The sequence below is a fragment of the Phalangium opilio genome, unplaced genomic scaffold (assembly GCF_054372755.1).
Source record: "Phalangium opilio isolate 3A_F unplaced genomic scaffold, DU_Popi_V2 ptg000082l_1, whole genome shotgun sequence".
In the NCBI taxonomy this organism is placed as follows: domain Eukaryota; kingdom Metazoa; phylum Arthropoda; class Arachnida; order Opiliones; family Phalangiidae; genus Phalangium; species Phalangium opilio.
Genome location: NW_028324189.1, coordinates 7,979,699 through 8,006,151, shown reverse-complemented (window position 1 = coordinate 8,006,151; position 26,453 = coordinate 7,979,699). Strand labels below are relative to the sequence as shown.

The 26,453-nt window shown below is 36.9% G+C and overlaps 4 protein-coding genes and 1 long non-coding RNA gene across 5 annotated transcripts; 4 read left to right on the top strand and 1 right to left on the bottom strand.

Annotated features, from left to right (window-relative positions):
• The first annotated feature begins 672 nt into the window (after positions 1–672).
• On the top strand, positions 673–3,019 carry LOC149651367 (uncharacterized). Its single transcript, XM_089848280.1, has 2 exons — positions 673–689; positions 770–3,019. Exon 2 carries the CDS (start codon positions 851–853, stop codon positions 1,598–1,600), a length of 750 nt encoding a protein of 249 aa, XP_089704406.1. The 5' UTR covers positions 673–689; positions 770–850; the 3' UTR covers positions 1,601–3,019.
• Positions 3,020–5,715: 2,696 nt separating this feature from the next.
• Positions 5,716–8,334, top strand: LOC149651366 (uncharacterized). Its single transcript, XM_089847209.1, has 3 exons — positions 5,716–6,586; positions 6,773–6,870; positions 7,444–8,334. The coding sequence occupies exons 1-3, from the start codon at positions 5,925–5,927 to the stop codon at positions 8,130–8,132; spliced, it is 1,449 nt and encodes a 482-aa protein (XP_089703335.1). The 5' UTR covers positions 5,716–5,924; the 3' UTR covers positions 8,133–8,334.
• Positions 8,335–8,917: 583 nt separating this feature from the next.
• On the bottom strand, positions 8,918–11,843 carry LOC149651365 (uncharacterized). The gene is made up of 3 exons (XM_089848277.1): positions 11,225–11,843; positions 10,889–11,083; positions 8,918–10,037 (listed from the first exon to the last, which is right to left on the bottom strand). Exons 1-3 carry the CDS (start codon positions 11,571–11,573, stop codon positions 9,493–9,495), a joined length of 1,089 nt encoding a protein of 362 aa, XP_089704403.1. The 5' UTR covers positions 11,574–11,843; the 3' UTR covers positions 8,918–9,492.
• Positions 11,844–12,021: 178 nt separating this feature from the next.
• LOC149651364 (uncharacterized) lies at positions 12,022–16,225 on the top strand. Its single transcript, XM_089848275.1, has 6 exons — positions 12,022–12,608; positions 13,129–13,256; positions 13,341–13,434; positions 14,564–14,782; positions 14,987–15,142; positions 15,848–16,225. Exons 1-6 carry the CDS (start codon positions 12,167–12,169, stop codon positions 16,114–16,116), a joined length of 1,308 nt encoding a protein of 435 aa, XP_089704401.1. The 5' UTR covers positions 12,022–12,166; the 3' UTR covers positions 16,117–16,225.
• A 5,021-nt stretch (positions 16,226–21,246) lies between these two features.
• Positions 21,247–24,802, top strand: LOC149651363 (uncharacterized). The gene is made up of 3 exons (XR_016371187.1): positions 21,247–21,287; positions 21,368–21,426; positions 23,590–24,802. It is a non-coding gene; the product is annotated as an uncharacterized LOC149651363 (long non-coding RNA).
• The last annotated feature ends 1,651 nt before the right edge of the window (positions 24,803–26,453 follow it).

Genomic DNA, 26,453 nt, shown 5'->3' with positions numbered 1-26,453 from the left:
AAGGCTGGGACCAGTCCTGAGACCAGGGCCGGAAATAAGCACAGGACACTGGACATTGTCCAATAAAATTTTAAAATGTCCCATAATTTTCTTAAAAACTAAGGGGGTCACTGGACAGTTTGACCAATAAATTTTCCCAAGTTTTGATAGTTTGACTATGAAGATGCGACACTATTTTTGCACACTCCAGTGGACAATGTCCTATAAATTTTGCAGTCAAACGGGGGGGGTCACTGGACAAATGTCCTATAAGAAATATTCCTTATTTCCGGCCCTGCCCACACGCTGTCAATCTCAGGGCCGGAAATAAGCGCAGGACACTGGACAATGTCCAATAAAATTATCAAATGTCCCATAATTTTTTTAAAAACTAAGGGGGTCACTGGACAGTTTGACCAATAAATTTTTGGAAGTTTTGATAGCTTGACTATGGAGATGCGACACTATTTTGCACACTACAGTGGACAATGTCCTATAAATTTTCAAGTCAAACAGGGGGTCATTGGACGCGTGTCCTATAAGAAATTTTTCTTATTTCCGGCCCTGCCTGAGACCAGTTTATTATTTAGGACACTAGGGGGTCACTGGTCCCAAGGACTAGTTTAAAAATTATGCTTATTTCCCAGCCTGGTCCAAGGGAAAATCTTAATGCTGTCTGCTAGTTCTACTGCTATTTTTATGTTTACGAATACGAAATAGAGTAGTGGCACTCTATGTTAACTACCCATAGAGCTTAATACAGTCAAAGGCAAGTAGGTGCCATTACTCTATAGGAACGAAGTACGAACAAAGGGGTAGCTTGAGTGAAAGGGAGTAGAGTAGTGTCACATAGCGATAGAGAATCAGAAATATGGAAGTTTCGTCGAGTAAAAATGGAGATGGGGAAGTATTATGCGAAAAATGCGGGGCTGCATTTAAAACTCGAATACTATTAACTGCTCACAAAAGTAGACAACATGTAGAAGGAAGGATTTTTGTTTGTCTCATCTGTTCAAAAACCTTTAAAAATGGGAGTTCATTGAGCGCTCATAAACGTAAACAACATGTGGAAGGAAAGATCTTTGTTTGTCTCATCTGTTCAAAAACCTTTAAATATGGGAGTTTATTGAGCGCTCATAAAAAAATTCACTCCAAGATTAAGCCTTTTCCCTGTAATGATTGTGAGAAAGGTTTTCACAATCGTAGTGATCTTAAAGTACATTCTGCGGTTCACCTTCCACAGAATGAGAAAGGCCAATATCAATGTGATAAGTGCACCTCTTCCTTTACCACCAAAAAAAGCATGAAGCGTCATATGGCAAGGTTACACCTAGGTATAAAGGACAGTTGCGAATGCAAAATTTGTGGCAAAGTATTGACTCAAGTGGCAAATTTAAAAAGGCATATGCGAACTCATTCCAATGAAAAACCCTTCAAGTGTTCAACTTGCAACAAGGGTTTTATTCAACGCAACAACTTAAAAGATCATGAAAATACTCATAAAGAAGAGAAAAGCCATGTTTGTCCTTCATGTGGAAAAGGCTTCAATCAAAAGAGCAATTTAAATTCGCATCTAAAGAAAAACCGTTGCAAGAAAACAAATTCTAAAGATGTGTTGTAGCTTCTAGCTGTAATGGGGAATCTTGGGAATTTCAATAACTTAAAGCACTGTGTTCGTGAAAATTTTTACTTGAAATAAAATGCTAAATTCCCACAATTATAATTTTCAATCTATGAATTGAAAACCTTGCTTATATAGACTAGTGGGGGTAGAGAGGGGTGTAAACAGTGTATCCCTCCATCTGGGAGCGTTCTTGTAGGAGGGGATACTGTGCGCTCCCAGTAGGCGGATGACACTGAGCTAAGAGATAGAAGGGTATGACGTTTGCATACGTAGTACTGCCATTACTCTATAGACTAGTGTCGGTAGAGAGGGGTGTATACCTCCCTCTGGGCGCGCTTTTGCAAGAGGGGATACTTTACGCGCCCGGTAGGGGGGATGACACTGAGCTAAGAGATAGAAGGGTATGACGTTTGCATACTTAGAACCGCCACCACTCTATACAATCACATTTATTTACTTTATTCCTAGAATTAATAATCCATATTTTGGTCAGCTTAGCGCGTGATCAAGTGGGCTATGCATCCAATGAGAAACGCTATAAATTGTCTGCTAGTTCTACTGCTAGGTTTTTCTCGCGAAGGTGAGGGGCAAAGGGATTACGCGCTAAGTGAAAGGGAGTGGATTTTTGACAAGTGTGTCGCATAGCGAGAAAGGCATTTAGAAATATGGAAGTTTCGTCAAGTAGAAATGGAGGGCAAGTATTATGCGAAAAATGCGGAGCTACATTTAAAACTCGAATACTATTAACTGTTCACAAAAGTAGACAACATGTAGAAGGAAGGGTTTTTGTTTGTCTCATCTGTTCAAAAACCTTTAAAAATGGGGGTTCATTGACCGCTCATAAAAAAATTCACACCAAGATTAGGCCTTTTCCCTGTAAAGTCTGTTCGAGAAGTTTTCGCGATCGTACTGATCTTAAAGTACATTCCGCGGTTCACCTTCCACAGAATGAGAAAGGCCAATATCAATGTGATAAGTGCACCGATTCCTTTACCACCAAAAAAAGCATGAAGCGTCATATGGCAAGGTTACACCTAGGTTTAAAGACCAGTTGCGAATGCAAAATTTGTGGCAAAGTATTGACTCAAGCGGCAAATTTAAAAAGGCATATGCGAACTCATTCCGATGAAAAACCCTTCAAGTGCTCAACTTGCAACAAGGGTTTTATTCAACGCAACAACTTAAAAGATCATGAAAATACTCATAAAGAAGAGAAAAGTCATGTTTGTCGTTTTTGTGGAAAAGGCTTCAATCAAAAAAGCAATTTAAATTCACATCTAAAGAAAAACCGTTGCAAGAAAACAAATTCTAAAGATCTGTTGTAGCTTCTGTAACTAATGGGGAATTTCAATAACTTTAAGCACTGTGTTCGTGAAAAGTTTTACTTGAAATAAAATGCTAAATTCCCACAATTATAATTTTAAATCTATGAATTGAAAACCTTACTTATATAGACTAGTGGGGGTAGAGAGAGGGGTGTAAACAGTGTATCCCTCCCTCTGGGCGCGCTTTTGTAAGAGGGGATACTGTACGCGCCCGGTAGGGGGGATGACACTGAGCTAAGAGATAGAAGGGTATGACGTTTGAATACTTGGAACCGCCACCACTCTATACAATCACATTTATTACCTCTCCGAGTGACGTATGTCACGGAGAGGTTCTAATTTCGACGTGTGTGTGTGTCTGTCTGTGTGTTTGTCTGTTGTTACACCCACGTGACCGCGTTCGCAGTTTCCAAATCGGAGCAAACGTGTTCGCCATTTCCGAACTGCTTTCACAGTCACGGAAATGGCTCCTTTACTTGAGTTCTCACACCATTATCTTCTCGTCTTTGTCCATCCCACACGGACACCAGTCTGTACTTACTGGCTTCTAATCACCACCATCTTTTGGTCTTCGTCCATCCCACATGGACACCAGTCTGTATTCATTGGCTTCTAATCACCACAATCTTCGGGTCTTCGTCCATTCCACTTGGACACCAGTCTGTACATACTGGCTTCTAATCTCCACTATCTTTTGGTCTTCGTCCATCCCACATGGACACCAGTCTGTACATACTGGCTTCTAATCACCACCATCTTCTGGTCTTCGTCCATCCCACTTGGACACCAGTCTGTACATACTGGCTTCTAAACACCACCATCTACTGGTCTTCCGTCTATTCCACATAGACACCAATCTGTCTTATTGGCTTCTAACTCCATAGTCATCGTTTGGTTTAAGACATTCGCGGCGATCAGCTAGGGTTACGAGAAACGTCTAGCCTCCCTAGGGTGGGTTGTCCACCAAAGGTTTTCGCAATTGCGGTTGTTCTTGCTTTTAGCTGTAGTTCGACACCCTTATATACTACCTATTTGAGTAAGGTAATGCAACCGGCGTATGCTTCATTTCAAACGCCAAAATTAGTCAAGTCTCTCAAGAATGTCTAATTGTTCTTTATCAACGCGATGTAACGCTCTATAAGGCGAACAACTAACGAAGAAAATATTTAATATTAATTATATTTATTTTAATATTTAAGATAATCTAGTTTCTCAACTCAAAATTAAAACGGAAAGAGTTAAAAAGCAGCCTATGTTTTAGTCTGTGTGTGTCCGTCCGTTAGTGCACCGCGTTAGCAGTTCGCTTTGTTTTGTGGAAAGAAATCCTACAAAACCTTAATATTTGGTTTTCTCATAATATATTATTAATATATGGAAATATTTTTCGTAATTTCGATGCCTTTAGTGGTTTTGTAGCTATAAAGCTCTGTTTCATTCTGATATCCCAAGAATATTTTTTATTATTATTATTTGAAATCGATGTTTATATATTACTTAAGCTATACTACATCTGTTTATAGCATAATTCTTTCTAAAGTGATTTCAAGAAGAACGCAACTATATTGGGCAAATGAACTTTTATTTGTCATTAGGCCTAGTGAACCAAAAAGTAAACGCTTGGGTTTGGTTTTCGTTTCTGTAATACAGAGACATTAACGGTTCAGAGTGAGCCGAAAGTTAAATACACTTTTAAATAATTAGGCTTAGACTTTATAATCATGGTGGAAATCTGGGCCGCGTTCAGCAGAGCTCAGCGCTGTCAGGCGCTGTTAGCAGTGTCATCCAGAACGGGATTTTGTTATTGAATTTTGACGTCACGGTGCTCAGTGAGCCAGCGCGGTCTTCAAGGAAAATAGTCGGGTTTTTGGATAACGTGACGTAAAACGCGTAGTTCTCAGCTTGGCGAAAAAGCATGGAGGAATTAATACAAATAGCTCTTGCTGATTCTGATGGGACTATAGCTATTTAATTGGCGTGAAACAAGTTGATCACGCGAGAGCGGCGAGAAGTTTAAGAGACATGTTAGTTTCTATGTTTAATTATAAAAGTTGATCTTATCTATCTCCATAAATATGTTATCATACAATTTTTGTTAAGCCTTTGTACCTTGCACGCTTTATTGCGCTAGCTTCATTTTTAAAAGACCGATGACCGGAGAAAAGCTATGACGACAGATCTCACCAGAAAACGTTTTCCAAAATCCGCTGTCTTTTTTGGTGAGCTCTGCTGAACGCAGCCCAGATCAGTGAAAGGTCTGATCGTAATCGGATTATAGCTTCGTGTGTTCATGCTTTTTATGGTGCGCATTTACCTTCAGTGTGTGTAGCCACAAATTAGCTTTGGTGTTATGTAACTTTAATCGTCATGTTGACAAACTAAGAAAATTGTTGAGGTGAAAGGAGAGGATAGTGTTTACATGGCAACCCTGTTGTGAATATGGCTTTGAACATAGAGGGTATACAGTTGAGGAGTAGCAAATTGGGCCTTTACAAATACGTAAAGGTAATATCCCTCCAAAGTTTTATCTCTTCATTTCCCGTTTTTCCCCCATCGGATGATTTTAATGTGTACAAGTATATCCTTATTGGATGTAAAATGTCGTCTGATTTACAGTATATTTGCTATGCTTTGTATACTGCTTTAATATTTCATAAATTTTAACTTCAGTATTTGTTCATAAAAAAAAGAAACATTTCCATAACTGGGTAAATAAGTTTGTAGGTAGTCCTTCTATTGACTCGGAGAGGTAATATTTTGGTTTTCCCAACTTGTTTACTTTATTCCTAGAATTAATAATCCATTTTTTGGTCAGCTTAGCGCGTGATCAAGTGGGCTATGCAATGCATCCAATGAGAATTGAGAAACGCTATAAGCTGTCTGCTAGTTCTACTGCTAGGTTTTTCTCGCGACGGTGAGGGGCAAAGGGATAACGCGCTGAGTGAAAGGGAGCGGATTTTTGACAAGTGTGTCACATAGCGAGAAAGGCATTTAGAAATATGGAAGTTTCGTCAAATAAAAATGGAGAAGGGCAAGCATTATGCGAAAAATGCGGAGCTACATTTAAAACTCGAATGCTATTATCTGCTCACAAAAGTAGACAACATATGGAAGGAAGGATTTTTGTTTGTCTCATCTGTTCAAAAACCTTTAAAAATGGGAGTTTATTGTGCGCTCATAAAAGAATTCACTCCAAGATTAAGCGTTTTCCCTGTAATGACTGTGAGAAAGGTTTTCACAATCGTACTGATCTTAAAATGCATTCTGTGGTTCACCTTCCACTCAATCAAAAAGGCAAATATAAATGTGATAAGTGCACCTCTTCCTTTACCACCAAAAAAAGCGTGAATCGTCATATCGCGAGGTTGCACCTTGGTATAAAGAAAAGTTGCGAATGCAAAATTTGTGGCAAAGTATTGAATCAAGTGGCAAATTTAAAAAGGCATATGCGAACTCATTCCGATGAAAAACCCTTCAAGTGCTCAACTTGCAACAAGGGTTTTGTTCAACGCAACAACTTAAAAGATCATGAAAATACTCATAAAGAAGAGAAAAGCCATGTTTGTCGTTTATGTGGAAAAGGCTTCAATCAAAAGAGCAATTTAAATTCGCATCTAAAGAAAAACCGTTGCAAGAAAACAAATTCTAAAGATGTGTTGTAGCTTCTGTAACTGTAATGGGGAATCTTGGGAATTTCAAACCCATCCCATGAAAATGTTTACTTGAAAATAAATGATAAATTCCCACAATTAATTATAATTTTCAATCTATGAATTAAAAATGTTGCTTATATACAATCACATTTATTTACTTTATTCCTAGAATTAATAATCCATTTTTTGGTCAGCTTAGCGCGTGATCAAGTGGGCTATGCATCCATTGAGAAAGAGAAACCTTATAAGCTGTCTGCTAGTTCTACTGCTAAATTTTTCTGGCCAAGCCTAGGTGAGTTTCTTTTCTTTTTCGGTTTCGTTAAGGAACTATAGGCCCTTAACCGCTCCGTTGAGTCGGGATATTTAGATTGACAGGCAAGCTAAATTTTAAGTTAATAAATAGGTTAGAAGTTAATTTGATTGTGTTAATACTGTGAAGATTCAAATTTTTTTGATCCTGAGTCTGATGTGCTTTGAAATTTCTGGTGATTATAAACTACTTGTCTTATAGTGCTTGTCCATTTATTATGGGGGAAATCTAATAGACCATTGTAACTAAGAGGGGAAGACACGGGGGTAAAACTTTGCCTTCCATCTCGCTTTTTTGCGCGTGCGCTGTAGTCTTTTTGTATCATGAGAGTGCGCAGAGACGGCAATGTATCAACCCCCTTGTATGACGCGGTACTGAGGGTTGCTTACCCCCTTTTTTACATCGAAAAGTTCTATTGTCGTGGTCAGTAGAACTCGGAACTTTTTTCGGGTTCACCCATTGGCTTTTAGAGAAGACATAAATGTCACAAACTTTACCAACTGCGCAATCTCAATCGTATTTTAACTTAAAGATAGTTGAGAACCTTAGTTTGATGTACTACTGAGTGTAATAACATGGAAGAATCAACGAGTAAACAGAAAAAGGGTTCTTTATGTGACCAATGCGGAATAATATGTAAAACCTCAGTATTATTAGCTTCTCATAAATCAAGACACCATGTTAAAAATGGAAGAGTTTTTACTTGTCTCGTTTGCGCTAAAAGCTTTAAAAATGGTTCGCTATTATGCGCTCATAGACGAATTCACTCAAATGTTAAGAATTTTCCGTGCGAAGTTTGTGGTAAAACATTTCGGGATCGTAGCGCTCTTAAACAGCATTGTCTCTGTCACGTTCCGCCCGATCAAAAAGAAAGATTCAAATGCGAAATGTGCAGTTCGTCTTTTGCCAGGAAAAGCAATTTAAATCGACACTACGCAATGCGACACGAAGGAAGAACATTTCAATGTCATATATGCGGGAAAAAACTGGCCGAAACATTTCATCTAACGAGGCATATGCGAATTCATTCCAAGGAAAAACCGTATAAATGCGCCACTTGCGGTAAGGCCTTCGCTCAAAGCAACAACTTGAAAGATCACGAAAACATTCATAAAGAAGAAAAAAGCCATTTTTGTCATTTGTGCGGAAAAGGTTTCAATCAAAAGAGCAATTTAAATTCGCATTTAAAGAAGAACACTTGCAGCAAAAAGAGAAACAAAGTAGCAAATCAAAATCAACTCTAGCGTGTCTGTCACTTACTAGAGGTGCAACGTAAATGCGCGAAATACGCATTTCCATCTGCAGGAACGACGCGTAACACGATGACAATGGGAAATGTCATAGTGAATGTTCTTACGATACTGATGCCCATACTGATGGGCTAAACATTTATTTCGATTGTTGTTCGTAGAAATGCAGTAAAATAAAAGCCATGTGTGAAAATAATCAAGTTTCAAGTTAATTTTCTTCAGCAATTGGCATTGTAACATTATACATAACGTAGATATATGTATTATATGTACATTGTAACATTATACATAATGTAGCTATATGTATAATATGTACATCGTAACATTATACATAATGTAGCTATATGTATAATATGTACATCGTAACATTACACGTAATGTAGATAGTTCATCTGTATGTACGAAAAACAAGTTGAAGTGCGTCGAATATGAGATTGTAAATTCGTAACTCCGTGATACATTACCATGAATGTTGAGACAGTAGAGAATTTTGCCTCTTCATTATCTCGACTCGGATTGAGTAGATAAAGTATCGGACAAAATAGACAAGTACCGGTTTCTAGAAATTATACCCAATCCAGCTTATATATATCAACCTGTTATTATAGTCAATGCTTAACAATTTCAGGAAATGTTGAGAATTACGGATTGAACAGTACAAGTGTGTGTGTGTGTGTGTGTGTGTGTGTGTGTTTTACCCTCTTTCTCAATATAAGCTGGCAGTTCACTGGATGAATGAATGAACACCTTTACTCAAGGGTTTCATAAATACACTTAGATTATTTTATTTTATTTTATTTACTCTATTTCTAGAAATAATACGTATAAAACCATTTTCCCAGAAATACAGAAAATTAAAAGTAGACCAATAATTTTCTCCTTGAAAGGACGTTTACATTGCTACCGTGGTCCAGGGCTTATTTTGAACATAAACATTTATAACGCGCCATTATTTATAAATATCTGTGATCTTTAGTATTACGTCTTAGACCCGATAAATGTATTTTAACTGACAAATCAGTTGCGTGAAAGTTCACATATATTAGGATAGTCGGCAAACAATGGCTGAACCACTCGTGGGGTAAAAGTTGTCCCAAACCTAGAATTTTCCCTGATAGGGGTAACTATTGATGATTTTTCCTGAGTTCCTCTTCATTTCCCTGATTTCCAAGTTCGTATGAACGCTGTAAAACCTACCGCTTTAAGACAGCTACTGATCAGTACACGCGTTAGCTAGGCCTTAGATGTATGATTTTTCCCGTTTCAACATATGTTTACAATACCAGCGATATCTTTACAATAGTGGAGCTATAATTACCAGAACATATTTCACTCACTAGAGAGTAATTACATTTCAGTAAAACGTATAATATTGTCGTTGCAACAGCGTATCTTGTACGTGATTATTCATTGCGGAATTTTGAGTTCCAACACACGGATTATTACAAGGAAGTGTTTCGTAAGCGCAGTCTGGTTTATAAGCGCCGGAATTTGTCGGTTCAATCGTTAACGCGGAGATAACTTGAACTTTATTATTACCGTCAGTTTTTCTTTCATCACCTACCATACCGTAAGAATTATCGGGTCGAAGTATAGTTACTATTGGTTCTTTCGGTTCTTTAGGCGTTTTAGTTCTTTGTTTGGTACAAGAGCCTCGTTTTGTATGCGTGTTCAAATTACTTTTCTGGTTAAATCCCTTACCACAAAACTCGCAGATGTACGGTTTTTCTTGAGTGTGAATTTTTATGTGCGCTTTTAAGTTGTTCGATTGCACAAATGCTTTTCCGCATGTTTCGCACTGATAGGGCTTATCGTTGGCGTGAATTCGACTGTGCGTCTTCAAGCATGTAGCGTCTTTGAATGATTTTCCACATTCGCTGCAGAGATGAGGTCGCGTATCTTGAAATCGAAAACACCTTTTAAGTAAAGGGTACAAACGCCTCTACCCTAGTGTTGCCTGGTTTTCCTTAGTATACGGTATTATTAAGAATACTTATTTTTATAAGCAACTCTTTTTGTTTTTTAAAACATTGTAAACCTGCAACGTTTAGCATTGTAAACGACCTGCAACGTTTAGCATTGTAAAGCTGAAACGTTTTGCAATGTAAAGCTGAAACGTTTAGCATTGTAAAGCTGAAACGTTTAGCATTGTAAAGCTGAAACGTTTAGCATTGTAAAGCTGAAACGTTTAGCATTGTAAACCTGCAACGTTTAGTATTGTAAAGCTGAAACGTTTAGTATTGTAAACCTGCAATGTTTAGCATTGTAAAGCTGCAATGTTTAGCATTGTAAAGCTGCAATGTTTAGCATTGTAAAGCTGAAACGTTTAGCATTGTAAACCTGCAACGTTTAGCATTGCAAACCTGCAACGTTTAGCATTGCAAACCTGCAACGTTTAGCATTGCAAACCTGCCATGTTTAGCATTGTAAAGCTGAAACGTTTAGCATTGCAAACCTGCATTGTTTAGCATTGCAAACCTGCAATGTTTAGCATTGTAAAGCTGAAACGTTTAGCATTGTAAAGCTGAAACGTTTACCATTGTAAACCTGCAACGTTTAGCATTGTAAAGCTGAAATGTTTAGCATTGTAAAGCTGAAATGTTTAGCATTGTAAACCTGCAATGTTTAGCATTGTAAACCTGCAATGTTTAGCATTGCAAATTATGTATGCTAAACTGAAAAAAAACATCTTTTGGCCTATTTTTAATTTCCCTGACTTATGGCAACCCTGTTCCCCCTGGGTATATTACCAGTGTGAACACGCATGTGCCTATTGAGGGCATTCATTTCCACAAAGGGCTTGTTGCAGAATCTACAAATGTGTCGTTTCTTAGGAGCCTTCTTTTCCAGAGGATGGAAAGTTGCCACGTGATAGTTGTAGTTTCTTTTGTCTTTCAAAGACTTGCCACAAAATTCACAAACAAAAGGTTTCTCCTTGGAATGAGCTTTAGAAATGGAGAATGAAATGTCAGAGAAGTATAACTTAAAACAAGGTTGTTAGGCCATTTCAGTCTCACATTACTGACACAGAAGAGAACCTACTCTAAGAACTGAACATACCATGACAATAATTAAGATTAACTTACTTTTTAAATGAGTATTTAACCTAGCAACTTGCGGGAATCCTTTCTTGCATATACGGCAATGATAAACTGGGTCGTTACAATTCAATCTTATATGAATTATTAACTTGTTTCTATCTTTAAATCCACGTTCACATTTTTTGCACTTGTATTTTGGCTCTTCAGAATGAACTTTAATATGCGCTTTCAAAGCGGCTTTACTTTTGACTCGTTTATCACACACCTGACACGCGTGACCAGTTTGTGTTTCTAATGACGGATCTTCCGGAGTTTCCTTAACGTCATCTGGAAGATCTGGTGTAATGGTCTCTACTTCTTCATCACCCGATTCTGAATTCTCTGTACTTTTCATATTAATTTCTTCAAGGAACACTTGAGGTTACTATGATTTCATTTGAGAATAACGTTCTGTTCTACGGTGAAATCGAATTTTCGATTTAATTCTTTAAATTATCATACAGTTTTGTTACTATTAAATGTGTTCGCCTTCGAAAAATTAACCTGACATTTTCTCTAATGACACCTTTAGCAGACGACATACTGTATATAGACTAATGGCACCCCATGTTATTTCCCCATAGAGCTTAATACAGTCGAAGGCAGAGGGCTGCCATTACCCTATTACTGTATGGCAGGAACAGAAATAAGCCCTGGACGAAAAACACTTATTTCCTGATAGACTGTTTCACGTTTTGTAATTCTGCAAGCTTTCAACTCGAATGTTCTAACCTCATAGGCTTCTAGCCTGTACTCACGTAGTCCTTGAGTGGACGCCATTTTGATTTTTAGCGAAATCAGTACAGATCGGGTTCGATTCTGTTTTATCAGTTCATGGACGATGTTAACATTATTTAATAATTACAACTAGATTTATATTGATAAAATTGAGTTATTTTCTAGTAAAAGTAAGACCTAGGCTAAGGTGTAAAAATTTATAATCGTATAATGCCAAAAGATAATGAAAAGAAGTTTGAACAAATTGAACCCCAACAATACCTAGTTCATGAATTGGTTCTGGTTGACCCTAGATCTCAAATATTGGAACAAGACGTGCAGGACCACATTCAAGATGTTGTTGAAAACGAAAATGCGGGAACATCGACGAATGTCGAATATATTCTTGATAAAGTTGATTTAATGAAAAAAGCCTTTGACAATAAGGTTCCAGTTGTTGGAAATGGAAAGTTCACTGACTATTCATGGGATGCCATATCAACCCTGAAGTTATTGGCTTATAGAAAGGAACTGTCACCCTTGATTGCCTCTAGATCCATCACCAGGAAGCACGTCTTCCTGAAAATTGCGGATCTCTTGAAAAGTTTGGATCACAGAGAAAATCATCCCACTGCAGAACAATGTGATAACAAGTGGAAATGGCTGAAGAGAAGTGAGTTTGTCCCTTGAAATTGTTTTGTTCCCTTATAGAGGACTAAATAGGGACTTGGCAATTCACGCTTAACTCCGCCCCCAGCGCCATTATGGTATGTTTTTTTAACAGAATGAAAGCTATATAAGCCCCTCCTCCTGGTATGTTTTTTAGCACTAGTGGAAGGTAGCCTGACGTTGCATGACGTAGTACTGCCAAGTCCCTATTGTTTGACAAGTCTTAAGTTACAACTTAGACCAATGGGATTGGGAATGCAAAATATAGTAAATTTATACTAATCAGACATCAGCTGTGTTAAAACTTGTGATATCTAACCAACTTGCATAATGAAAATGATATTTTCAAGGGCCTGTAACTTTTTTATATGGGTTATTAAAGTGTTCCGTTTTGCTAACGCCATCTATCCTAAAAATAAAAGTGAAAAATTCGGGGGTTTAAGCCATCTAGTGTTCAAAAAAACAACTATAATTTTAACCATCACACAAAGAAATTTTAACTATAATTTTTACTGATTATTTAGAGTACCTGTCAATACTTGCTAAACTGAGTGAAAACCCTGAAGAGAATGCTAAAAATTGCAAGTTTCAGTACTTCAAAGAAATGGATGAAATTATGAAAATTGAAAATAGAACCCTTCAAATTCAAATTGTATGAGCAATTTTTTTTTTTTAAAACAATTGAAACTTTTGTGACAAACTTAGTATGATTTCGTAATTATTTCGATTCTCGTAGACAAAACAGCCAACCAAAAAGAAGTCTATGTATGCTATGGACCATTCCTCAAACAGATCTACAATGGGGGATGAATCAGAACGTGCGTCAGAATGTAGGTCTTACCCAAACCACACCTAGCTAATATGAAATCTTGATTTGCGTGACTTGTTTATTTAATATCTGGCCCTTCAACCAAATAATTTTTGACACTCATATCTTTGGTTGTTTTTTTAATATCTGTCCCTTCAGCCAAATAATTTTTAACACTCATATACTTGGTTGTTTATTTAATATCTGATCCTTCAGCCAAATAATTTTTGACACTCATATAATAGGTTGTTTTTTTAATATCTGTCCCTTCAGCCAAATAATGTTTGACACTCGTATATTAGCTTGTTCATTTAATATCTGGCCCTTCAGCCAAATAATTTTTAACACTCATATACTTGGTTGTTTATTTAATATCTGATCCTTCAGCCAAATAATTTTTGACACTCATATAATAGGTTGTTTTTTTAATATCTGTCCCTTCAGCCAAATAATGTTTGACACTCGTATATTAGCTTGTTCATTTAATATCTGGCCCTTCAGCCAAATAATTTTTGACCCTCCTATAATAGGTTGTTTATTTAATATCTGTCCCTTCAGCCAAATAATTTTTAACACTCGTATAATAGGTAGTTTTTTTTAATATCTGTCCCTTCAACCAAATAATTTTAACACTCTTATATTAGCTTGTTCATTTAATATCTGGCCCTTCAGCCAAATAATTTTTGACACTGATATACTTGGTTGTTCATTTAATATCTGGCCCTTCAGCCAAATAATTATTTCCACTCGTATATTAGGTTGTTTATTTAATATCTGATCCTTCAACCAAATAATTTTTGACACTCGTATAATAGGTTGTTTATTTAATATCTGACCCTTCAACCAAATAATTATTTCCACTCGTATATTAGGTTGTTTTTTTTTTAATATCTGACCCTTCAGCCAAATAATTTTTAACACTCGTATAATGGGTAGTTTTTTTAATATCTGTCCCTTCATCCAAATAATTTTTGACACTCGTATAATAGGTTGTTTATTTAATATCTGGCCCTTCAGCCAAATAATTTTTAACACTCGTTACCTTTGAACCAACTACTGAAGAACTGCTTTGAATGTTTTTGACTAATCATAATTAGTTTAAAAGGGCGTACATTTGAATGAAGAGGGGGTTGCAATTTATTTGACTGTAGATCTTGAGGAAGATAATGACATGGACTACGACGATTACCAATGGGATAAGAAGACAATGATGCTTTTTTTGGACATTAAAAAAGAATTAGACGAACTTCATTTACCCAAAGACAAATTATTTGTTAAAATTGCCGATTTGTTGGCACTCTCTTTACCCAGAAGTAAATCGGTACCTACTTCCGAACAGTGTGAAACCAGATGGAGATGGTTAATACAACGTAAGTTATATCTAATCTAGGCACTTTTAAGAGCTGACAAGTGTCAGGGAAAACCTGGAAAAGTCCTTGAATTTGATTTTAATTTGAAAATGTCATCACATCTTTCGAAACACATTGATTTATATAAAAAAAAATACACTTTTAAGACACGAAATAATGTGTTTCTAATTCATATTTAAATAAATTTAAAATCTATCGTTGTAGAGTACAATTATCATCTGCGACCGGAAGTAAACGAAGCCTTCCCATATTCGGAAAAACTTGAGGAAATGGACATTTTGGAGTTTAATAATAACACTCAAGAAGATAACGATAAAGAAGAATACTTGGATTACGCTCTGTTCTCTTCTCGTTTTAATGGTAACGAATTTTGAATTGATTCATCCAAGGTGGTGGCGGCAAATAGTATGTAGGCCTATGCGCTAAAGATGCTAGAGAAATTAATCCCCCCCCAACCTTAACTTTAACCGCGCATGCGTTTCAGGGTTGCCAGTAGTTGTTTGATAGAGCATCTCTTCGGGTTTGGAACTGAATTGAACAGAATACTACAAGCTTTTCAGTATCTGTTGTTGTAGATATCGCGATTGAATTGTTTGCACACGTCACAAATGACTTTACACTCCTCCCCCTTTCTTAACTTTAACCGCGCATGCGCTTCAGTGTTGCCAGTAATTTATTATTGGAGCATCTCTTCGGGTTTGGAACTGAATTGAACAGAATACTGCAAGCTTTTCGGTATCTGTTGTTGTAGATATCGCGATTGGAATTGTTTGCACACGTCACAAATGACTGGACACTCCTCCCCCTTTCTTAACTTTAACCGCGCATGCGCTTCAGGGTTGCCAGTAATTTATTATTGGAGCATCTCTTCGGGTTTGGAACTGAATCGAACAGAATACTGCAAGCTTTTCAGTATCTGTGGAAGTGTGGTTGTAGATATCGCGATTGGAATTGTTTGCACACGTCACAAATGACTGTTAAACGCTTTCCTTTAGACCCATACTTTAACGTTCTAGCAGACGACGCTGCAATTAAGTTTTGCTTCGAACTCCTGTTAATTTTCAGGTCAGTCAGGGGGGAGTCGTAAAAGAAAACGTACGGATGACGACAGAGAAAGTTTAGCGGAGGTATACTCGTGCGTTAATGAAGCGAATCGTGATCAGAAAGATAGGCAGTTTGGTCATATGGTTGAACTTATGCAAGCCAGAACTGCCGCCATTGATCGGCAAACTGATGTTTTGAAAGAGATACTAGAACATTTTAAAAGTACCACGTCCAACAAGGACACTTGTAAAAGTGAGGAATCGGTGGATTCCGAAATTATTTCGCAATAGTCACGTGGTATTATAATTATATATATGTGTGTAAAGGTCAGAGTGCGTTTTACACGCTTGTGTATAATTTCCTGGGTTGTACAATAAATATGTTATAAATAAAATGACATTTCAAGAGTTTTATTGCTGATATCAGTAAAATAACTTACTGAATACATACGAAGCCTGAATTTCGCAGAGAAAGGGTAGGCCTATTTTTTGGTTTTTATCCTCAATCCGCCGCCATCTTGATAGATTTCGGGCAGAAATGTAATAGCTCTTTCAATAAATTTCTCTCTTCGTGGTTTCCCCCCCGACACGAGAGAAGAGGGGAAACTTTGATAGAAATTTCTGGCATAGCGCACCCGACCACGCGCTTCACGAGGCAAGCTGCTCGCGCCACCGTCGGTTGAAAAAATCGGTCGCGCCATGCCAAAAATCCAGTTTTTAACGGGTTCTTCTTTGGGAAACCGATGAAAACTTATAGCGAATTCCACTGACTGCTCTCGGAGCGCTTCCATGGAGCAATAAATATAGGAGACCCTGATTTAGCAAAAACAGTCTTTAACGAAGCCGAGAACTACTTCTCCCATTTATATGGCTCCATGGGAGCGCTCCGCGAGCAGTCAGTGGAAATCGCTATTATATTTTTATTTTTATTTGAAAATGTGTAGCTATTGCATTCGGGAATGCGACAGGTATTTCCCCTTACACGGTTGCACTGCTTGAGTCTGTGCTTGAAGTTTACATATTTCAAGTTTTTCTTCAATTTCTCACTCCAGAATGAGTAGCAGACGACGCGTTCTTCAAAAGCACAAAGATTAATATGTTGTCTATTCTGCCGCGAAGCTGCATCTCCTGTCATCGCGTTAGATTATTACTCCTACTTAAAACTTTGATAGAAAATTTATTGAAGCAGCTATAAGAACCTTCTTATGGAATAATATCTGTATGTTTCAACCGATTTCGGTAATATTTAGTATACTAGTTGTTCGTTGTAATTAGGAATACATACAACTAATAAGAATCATTGTGCGCCCCCCTACCCCTCCCAACCATATCTTAGAATATGTTAATTTCTATTTGAGGGTTTTGTGGGCCGGGGTTGAGCCACACCTCATAACTGACGTATTTTTAACTGCGATTTTATTGGTTGGTAGACAGGAAGAAATGTTTGATGCGAACTCCTCCCGTATCTCAGAGATTTGTTTTGTCACGTTCGATTTTTCCTGTAATCAGTATTTACCCCTAAATTTTTTTGGTTGCTAAGTAGGCCTATATTTGCAAAATCATATTTTAAAGAAGTTTTCGAATTTTCTGGAAGCGGAAGAAATCTTAAGATTTTGTTTGTTGGACTTTTCTCGGGAAAAATTTCAATTTCAAAACAATCAGAATGAATGATATGATTTTCGAAATTTTTCTAGAAACTTCGATCGTATCAATATAATTTTTCCATCAAAAATAAAATCGTCCAAACTTCTGTTACTAATAATATGATAATACCCAAAAGCAACGTAAAACGATAAGTATGACTGATACTTTACCATTGTAGTATCATACGTTTATAAGATATGTTCCATAAGTCTGACACTACCTATAGAAGTTCCTAATGCTAGAGACTTACATCTCGAGCTAGTTCAAGAACGACAAGGGTCATCCCTAAAACATTCCAATGATCGTAACGTGTTTAAAGTGTCCCTTAGGGTGAAATCGGTCATAGAAGTTAAATTTCGGCTCAAAATTTATTGTCCATTCCTGTACTTTATTCCTACGACACTTTTTGTAACACAATATTGATGAAAAATCTCCTTTACTAACGTGACTCGGTATCTACATAGATTCTTCCGGGTCCCCACTTCCTTAAGACACCCGGGCAATGCCGGGTTACCCGGGTAACTTGCTTAGTTTTGTTATGTTACGCGTGTCAGTGGTCTTGAGTGACTTACTGACGGAAGCAAAGAGTTAAAGAGAAAAAAATAATTTAGAAGGTTGTAAACATGTTTATTTTTAGAACCGAGTAATAAAAAAGAGGGGCGTTTAACCATGCTGGGAATGTTTGTAGATATTTGCGGGCGACGTATTGCGCCTTTTATAGACAGTTATAAATAATTTGCCACTAGGGACAACGCAACAATGTGTGGGAAAACAAACGTGGAGACTGTTAGACTAGGCCAAATTTTTTAACTTTGTGACTTTTAAGAGAAATGAATACCGGGTATTGCCAGGACACTGCCAAATACTTCAGTAACAAAGATGAATGCGCTATGCCTAATGAGCGCTACTGCTTTTTTCCATCACAAAGACCTTCAAGGTCTCATAAAAGAAGATATCATAGATACAAAGGGTTGTAATTTTAGTTAAATGGCCATAACGGAGAGTTCAGTATCATAAAATAATTTCACGGAGGTGTTCAAACCCCGAGTTAAACTTAATTTACACCACCATTGTGTTCATTGTCAAAGTGACCCTTGGTGAGGTGGTATCATGTCAAACTTATCGTTATTGTTTTATTTATGTTGTATTTGTTTCTGAGTGGACCACTGTTTTAGACTCTAGAGCCCCGATTAAACATAAAGTGAAAAACATATCAAATGCTTCAAGGACTCTCGAATTAGCGCCATGTGTAAGCCTAGAGAGAGAGAGAGAGCGAGACGAAGTCGCCGACAAACAGTCGGGGACTTTAGAATTGTTTTGGAAATCTTTTTATAGGCTGAGTGAGGCCCTCCATGACTTTTAATTGTTTGCCAAAAACTCTCTTAGTCTTAAGACCAGGTCACACACTAGCGCGAATTTTTCCACCCCGTGAAGAGGGCAGGGGATATTTTTATCGTTTACTCAAAGGGTACTCGAACCCCACGTCGCTTAAGCACTCCTTACTGTCGCACTTACAGTTATCTCTATTTGCTTTTGCTAAAAAGAATACCCTCGATGCCGTGTAGCCACCGCTTGCGCCAGGGAGACTTTATAGGGAGATACCTATCAAGGTAAATAACAGGAAAGCGCGTTGAACCTTGGGCGAGCGCCTGACCTTTCGTTTCTACCAACCAATGAAATCACAGTTAGAAAGACGTCAGATTTAAGAGGCGTAACGTATAGTAAGTATTCAAGCCCGGTCCACAAAAACCCGCGTAGAAATGATTAGCTGTATGTGTAGGGACTTTGCAGTACTACGTCATGGAACGTCACGTTCGCTACTTTCCACTAGTGCTAAAAAACATACCATGAGGAGGGGCTTATATAGCTTTCATCAAGCTTTCATTCTGTAAGAAAAACATACGATAATGGCGCTGGGGGCGGAGTTAAGCCCGAATTGCCAAGTCCCTATTCTTGGACTCTATAATGCGTAAAACGAGGTAGTTAATTGGTTTGTTGGTAGAACTGGGGACGCTATAGTGTACCATTTTTTGAAGCAGTGTGACTACCTACATCGTTTCTCTAAACTAAGATCCCCCTAAAGAGTCTCCCTGCGTAGGCTATATCTAATTTCGGATAATTTGCAACGAAATTAAAATATTTAAAGAATCCAAGGATACGGGTGCCAAAATGTCAACAAATCTTAATCGGATACAAATCAATTGCGATTATTTCAAGGATTAGGGTTTATTTTTAGGTTAGGTTATCGTCTCGCGCAATCCTTATCTCGTTCCGATAATTGTTTGTCGTTTAATTTGAATAAGAAATTTAAATGCGTCTTATAACAAACGTCAAAAATCACCCTGAAGAAGCTGATAAAAGTTAACGAAGGACTTTTCACTTTGTACACCCCGTATTGAGAAGAGTGTGTGGAGGTTGCGTAGGTGCTTGTGGCCACTCGAAAGTGATTGCGTTATACGAGGGATTAAAAAGAGGTGGAACTGGTTTTAACTGGAATCTCCTGGTTAGTGTTAAACGATTTAAGTTGATGCTGGATCTCAGCCAAGTATTTTTTTTTTAACTTACCGTAAAAATTAACTGAGAGAAACTGAAACTCATTATCGTTTTCCTGTCACTAAACTCGATATAGGATATTAATCCTTTCAGTCTTATTGAATCGGTATCTTAAAAATTTAATAAATTAGCTAAGCTATACCTGGTATTGGCGTGTTGCCGGAAGCAGGCCTTAAAGATGTTAATTAACAATCATAATGACTAATGAGTGGTTTGCTAACCTAACTTTGAGGTACTCAACCAAACTACTTCTAATGAACCTTAATTTCCCTAGTGTTACCAGTTCATAATAACCCCCCCCCCCCTTATTATGAACTCCTGGTGTTACTGATATCACCCTTAATATAGTTTGGTCAAAAAAAGAAAATTTGGTTTGGTTGTGTCCCTCAAAGTTGGGTCCGTGAACCGCTAGCCAATTTCGTGTCACTATGCCTGTTAATACGTTGGGTAAATACTACGTCAGACCCTACTGAAGGCCTTTTCAGACGATACAACTTTGACTCAACTAGATGGGTTAAAAAGTTGCATCAGCCCAAATTGGTCAGTGATCAATATTTAATTTTGTGATTGAACTTGTCCAATTTCTGTTAATCTCACGACCCAACTAGTTTACTCAAGTCAAGTTCGCTCATCTAAATGAGTCAAAACGTTGTATCGTCTGAAGAGGCCTTAGTTATGACAGCCATATTTATGGGTTTCAGCTTTCCACCCGAAATTCAATCCACCATTATGGTCGTGTAAATTATCTCCTAAATCATAGCTTCTTCCCTAAACTGAAAGCATAGCCCACTCGATCCGCACTCACGGACGCTGCGCTGCTCGCACTATAGCAGCTTGGGTAGTGTTGCGCGTGATCGAGTGGGCTCCGCTGAAAGCTCTCCCGTAACATTTTAGTTTAATGATTAGCCTCATAAGTTTATAAGATATGTTCCATAAGTGTGTCACTCGTTAATGAGAGTTTGTCATGAAGTGACGTAGGCGAAACGTCATAGATTCTCGTAAAGCGACGCCTGGTGAGGCGCTGTCAAAGGCTTAGTATAGACTAAATAGGAGGATGGACTGCAAAACCGAGTGTAGTCAATTCTCACGTCGTTCTTGAACTAGCTCTCATTAAGCCACTAGCATTACGAAGAATAGGTAGAGACATACTTATGGAAGATACCTTATAAACTTATGTTAGCCTCTAATTGAGCATAGTTTTATTGAATTTGACAGTTGTAAAGCGTGAGTTTTTCCAGACATATCATATAAACTTTTGACATTACGTATATATAAATTTAGCGGAGAAAACTCATTTTGATAAAAAATAAGAACGATAATCATTATTTGTTATTATTTGTTATAGAAAATACGAAAATCCCGTTCCTCTGAGGGCGACCGCGATGAAGCCGTGTTGCTTGTCACGTAAGCGTTGCTTACAACGTAAGGCAAGCTTCTAAGAAGGTCTCCACGTACGTCAGTACAAATTTCAAAACAGATCTCTGAACAAAATAAGCTGATGTAGCCTTGTTTTTTAAGTCTCGCTCATTTAAACGTGTTATATAAGTTTTAAACAAGGGTAAATTACCAACTTAATTAAGGTTTTAGTAACTTATATAGATAATTAAAATTATATTATATAGATAAGCAATATTATAGACCAAAATTAACTTCCAAATCTGTTCATCATGAAGATACAAATATGTATATTAACATAGCCCTATAATTCTTTTCATAAGTATATGTCTGCTACGAGGGTACGACGCCGGGAAAGCCTCTGCCTTTTCATGAAGGAAACATTTGCCCTAAGTTCGTCGAAGCGTAGGCCTACTTGTGAAGAGTATTATAGGGCTATGATATTAGATTAAATGTTGTGCGTCTGTAGACGGGAATGGGATAAAATCGAAAAACAAAACGATTATCGCTAGATTTAAAATTTTAAACAATAACCAAAGACGACAATAATCTATTGTGGCGATTATTTTTTTATTTTTTAGGCTCTTATCAATTTTAAGGCTTTAGTAACATACGTAAACATGTTACTACGTCTCATTTTTTCCATCTGCCTTAATGACACATCCCTTATTTCAATTCTATAAGTAACCTTCTTGCTTTATTACACGCAATAATGTTACATATTTATTTAACAACTATTTTTATCAACGTGTGTTTTAGTGATGACCCCCTTCCCTTAAATTAAAATAAGAAACTGAAAGACAATGATTGCTAATTTAATTAAGTTTTCACTCCCTAATCGTTGCTTGTGTTAGGGGGTGCATCCCTTGAGGGGGCAAAATTGGCTGATCGTAGAAGTATAGAACATTTTCGACTGCCCATAAAACCGTCCCTCTGTACTTTGGACCTTTATTTACCCCTTTGGGGGGGAAGCACCGATGGAGGTTAAAGCCTTTGACCTTTAAATGTACCATAATTATTTCAAGTCTTTCTTCTCTTTTCAAGGTAAAACATATTGTCCTAGTTTTTACAAAAACACCACCAATGTTGTATAATAATAAAAAAAATAATAATCTAGGTCCCAATCTAGTTTTTTGCCGACTTCACATCGTAAATATACCTTAAGTAATACCTGTTCTCAATAAAATCAAAATATATGAATCATCATGCGCCATTATAAGTAACGGGATAAAAATAAGTATGACACTGTCGTAATGTTTCTTCACGTTTTGGGTTAGTGTAAACATAAGTTCATAAGATATGTTACATAAGTTTTTCACTGGTTACTAATAGCTTGTCATGAAGTGAATGATGTAGGTCATAGATTCTAGGTAAAGCGACGCCTGGTGAGGCGCTGTCAAATGCTTAGTAAGTTCAGACTAAATAGAACTAGATGGAAGTTCTGCAAAATTAACCGAGTGTAGACATGCAATTCTGGCTTGTCGTTCTACTAGAACTAGCTCGAGCTGTAAGTCTCTAGCATTACCTGTGTTTAATGGTCTTAGGCATTACGAAGTATAGGGAGCTAACACTAACAGTTCTGACCCTGAAACGTCACACCCTTCTATCTCTTACTGGAGTTTCATCCCCCCCTAACGGTTGGAAACAGTATTCTACGCACAAAAATGCCAACCACAGGGGGGCTGCGTGACGTCAGACTATCTCTTCCCCCTAGCCAGCTGTTAGCTCCCTATAGAGCTATTTCAGAGGGGGTAATGGCTACGTCACCAATGCTATTTGCCCATAGAGAAACCCTCACAAAATGGCCGCCCTCTACACTCAAAGGCAGGCCCAATTTTCGTAGCAGACGAAATTTTTCCCCCACTGAAATAGCTCTATAGGAAGTGTCATACTTATGGAACATATCACTTATAAACTTATGGTGTAAATCATTTTTCACTGGAAGACACGTAGATTATTGACGTTCAGCGTCTTACTTATTGTTCTTACGTTACTTACACCAATGTTCGATTTAACATACGCGCCTTTCTCAAACTTAAATTTGGAACTCATTCTAGGGTTATTTTTTAATAGATTGTCGAGAATGAAAACAAACGTTCTCAATTTACTTTAATGTAGACGAGTTAACCCTTAGGCGAAATGTCTCTATCCTTATTATTTTTATTGTTATAGAAGTTCGATTAAGATCGGTTAAAATTTTCCTCGAAGATGGCATCGTATAGACCGTTCCATTAGTTCCAAAAGAGACCTAACCAAACACCACAGGGATGGATGGGGGAGGTCACCTTCTAGGGTTACTTCCCTGGCAACAAGAAACCCGGCTAGAGGCAGTGTATGCGAGACAGGCTAGCCTCTCTCCCGCGTGTAGTGAACTCTGGTGAACTCCGTCTGGCGTTGTCTCTTGGTTAGCACCATAAGTTTATAATATATAAGTCTGACACTACCTATACTTCGTAATGCTAGAGACTTACAGCTCGAGCTAGTTCAAGAACGACCAGCGAGAATTGCAGACTACATTGGGTTTTGCAGGACTTCCATCTTCCTATTTATTCTGTACTAAGCCTTTAACAGCACCTCACCTGGCGTCGCTTTACCTCGAATCTATGACCTACGTCACTTCATGACAAGCTTCTGTTTGTAACCAGTAACAAACTTATTGTACATACTTATGAACTTATGCTACAATCAAGGGAAACACCGCCCCCTGTGTGCTGGTTTCCCTGCAAGTATTTAATGGAAGACCCCTTATTGAATAATAACTCCTGATATTAAAAAAAAAACTAATATTATAAGGATTGCGTTAGGTTAGTTTAAGGTGACCAGATATTTAGGGCGAAATTTAAATTGTTTTGTTTTCTTCTAATAAGTCAGTATTGGCCAGTATATTTTGTTTATGAGCTTGCGTCTCGCCTTTACCTCGATTGCGCTAGAATAGAGTAATTACATGATTAAACTGAATGATGAAACGGACGTCCTTAATTTCGAGTAAATATGTTTATTTCCTTCGTGGGATTTGAGATCTCGACGTTTCCAGATAAAATAAATTGCTTGTTTAATCCCAAACGGAAAAATTCATTTTACTCAGAATTTATCGAGTAATTATTGTTTGACGTGCCGCCACGCACGTACCACTCTTTAATATTCAACGACTTTGAAAAGGGGTAAGGCACTTGGCCGCACTTCCCTCATTAACGACGTGCAATAATTTAAATATGTTTAATTCCTGATTAGAGTTATATTTATTAAATCGGCATTAATTACTATATTGATTAAATGGGTATTAAATTGGTACATTGATTAAATCGGTATTAAATTATTACATTGATTAAATCGGCATTAAATTATTACATTAGCTTAATCGTCATAAAATTATTACATTGATTAAATCGGTATTAAATTATTGCATTAGTTTAATCGTGATAAAATTATTACATTAGTTTAATCGTCATAAAATTATTATATCGATTACATTGATTAAAGTATGATTAAATTAATACGTCAATTAAATGAATTAGATGATGATTATATAAATTTATTGATTAATTTGTGACTTATCTTGATTATATTAATTAAATAACGATTGAATGATTACGCTTATTAGTTAAATTGATTAGATAATGAATATAATAATTAATTATACATTGATTAAAGTATGATTAAATTAATACGTTAATTAAATGGATTAGATAATGATTATGTAAATTTATTGATTAATTTGTGACTGATCTTGATTAGATTTATTAAATGACAATTGAATGATTGAGTTTATTAGTTAAATTGATTAGATAATGAATATATTAACTAATTATACATTGATTAGATTTATTAACAATTATCAATTTATTTGACTGATTATTAATTGACTTATTTAAAAATGCATAACTGACTAAATTAATCAAAGTGGATTTAGAAAGGAGTGTAAATAAGATGTGATAATATAAAGAATATAGTATGGAAATTAGATTAAATTATGATTAGTTGTTTATATCGTGATTAGATCGATAAAATTTTTATTATATACGAGTAAAATCGATGATCCATGATTCAGTAGTCTAATTGACTTGTTAGTGTATTAATATAAAATTTTCATTTTATAATATTCTCTTTTCTAAATAAATTTTAATTTTTTTAGCGGTGCCCTTAAATTTTCTAAGGTAATAATAAAGCAAGACGAGAGAGGAAACAAGAACGGGGCCTCTTGTTTAAAAAACGAATCAAGTATTCCCATTTAAAACAGGTTTTTTTAATTCACTAACAAAAAAATATAAATAAAAAAAAATAATAAAAAAAACACGCTAGAGTAAAGGGGCTGTTCTAACATGATTTTAATATGGACAGGTTATAGAATTATACTGATTCCGCTGTAATTTACCTATTTTTAACATATCATAATTCAAACTTCGTAATATACCCGATAGAAGTGACACAGAATTTTTATGGTACCGCGATGATAATCAAAAGGTGAAGATAGTCATAGATAGTTTTACTATATCTATGGGAACTAGTATCGTATCCCAAAGATTACTAGAGTACCCGCCTACTTATTGAAGCATCATTATTCCAGTTTTTAGGTAATAAGGTTTACAAGATCCATAATTAATCGTATTTCTAGCCTCTCTGTGTATAACACTATAGGGAGCTAACAGTTCTGACCCTGAAACGTCACACCCTTCTATCTCTTACTGGAGTTTCATTCCCCCTAACGGTTGGAAACGGTATTCTACGCGCAAAAATGCCAACCAGAGAGGGGCTGAGTGACGTCAGACAATCTCTTCCCCCTAGCCAGTTGTTACCTACCTATTTCTCGGGTGCATAACCAGGCATTAAAGCAACCATGATAGGAGTTGGTGATAACGAAAGCCCGGCTGTATACGAGCACACGGCAACAGTGTAAGAGCGTCCCGGTTGCTACGGCTAGAAACAACCTCTATTGGCAGACTGCCTGCATCTGAGCCTTCCCATTGGTCGAAGTTACTCCAATGACGATATGACGTTTAAAATCAGCTGAGCGTTCTCGGTGGGATAGATTTTTCCAA

What these genes read in the sequence shown, in the direction of transcription:
- LOC149651365 (XM_089848277.1), bottom strand. Translation starts at nt 11,573, where the DNA reads ATGAAAAGTACAGAGAATTCAGAATCGGGTGATGAAGAAGTAGAGACC. An exon ending in GTTAAATACTCATTTAAAAA is followed by an intron (nt 11,084 to 11,224) that starts GTAAGTTAATCT and finishes CCATTTCTAAAG; the next exon opens with CTCATTCCAAGGAGAAACCT. An exon ending in GCACATGCGTGTTCACACTG is followed by an intron (nt 10,038 to 10,888) that starts GTAATATACCCA and finishes TTCGATTTCAAG; the next exon opens with ATACGCGACCTCATCTCTGC.
- LOC149651367 (XM_089848280.1), top strand. Translation starts at nt 851, where the DNA reads ATGGAAGTTTCGTCGAGTAAAAATGGAGATGGGGAAGTATTATGCGAA.
- LOC149651366 (XM_089847209.1), top strand. Translation starts at nt 5,925, where the DNA reads ATGGAAGTTTCGTCAAATAAAAATGGAGAAGGGCAAGCATTATGCGAA. An exon ending in AATTCTAAAGATGTGTTGTA is followed by an intron (nt 6,587 to 6,772) that starts GCTTCTGTAACT and finishes TTTTTTGGTCAG; the next exon opens with CTTAGCGCGTGATCAAGTGG. An exon ending in ATTTTTCTGGCCAAGCCTAG is followed by an intron (nt 6,871 to 7,443) that starts GTGAGTTTCTTT and finishes CCTTAGTTTGAT; the next exon opens with GTACTACTGAGTGTAATAAC.
- LOC149651364 (XM_089848275.1), top strand. Translation starts at nt 12,167, where the DNA reads ATGCCAAAAGATAATGAAAAGAAGTTTGAACAAATTGAACCCCAACAA. An exon ending in ATGGAGATGGTTAATACAAC is followed by an intron (nt 14,783 to 14,986) that starts GTAAGTTATATC and finishes CTATCGTTGTAG; the next exon opens with AGTACAATTATCATCTGCGA. An exon ending in GTTCTCTTCTCGTTTTAATG is followed by an intron (nt 15,143 to 15,847) that starts GTAACGAATTTT and finishes GTTAATTTTCAG; the next exon opens with GTCAGTCAGGGGGGAGTCGT.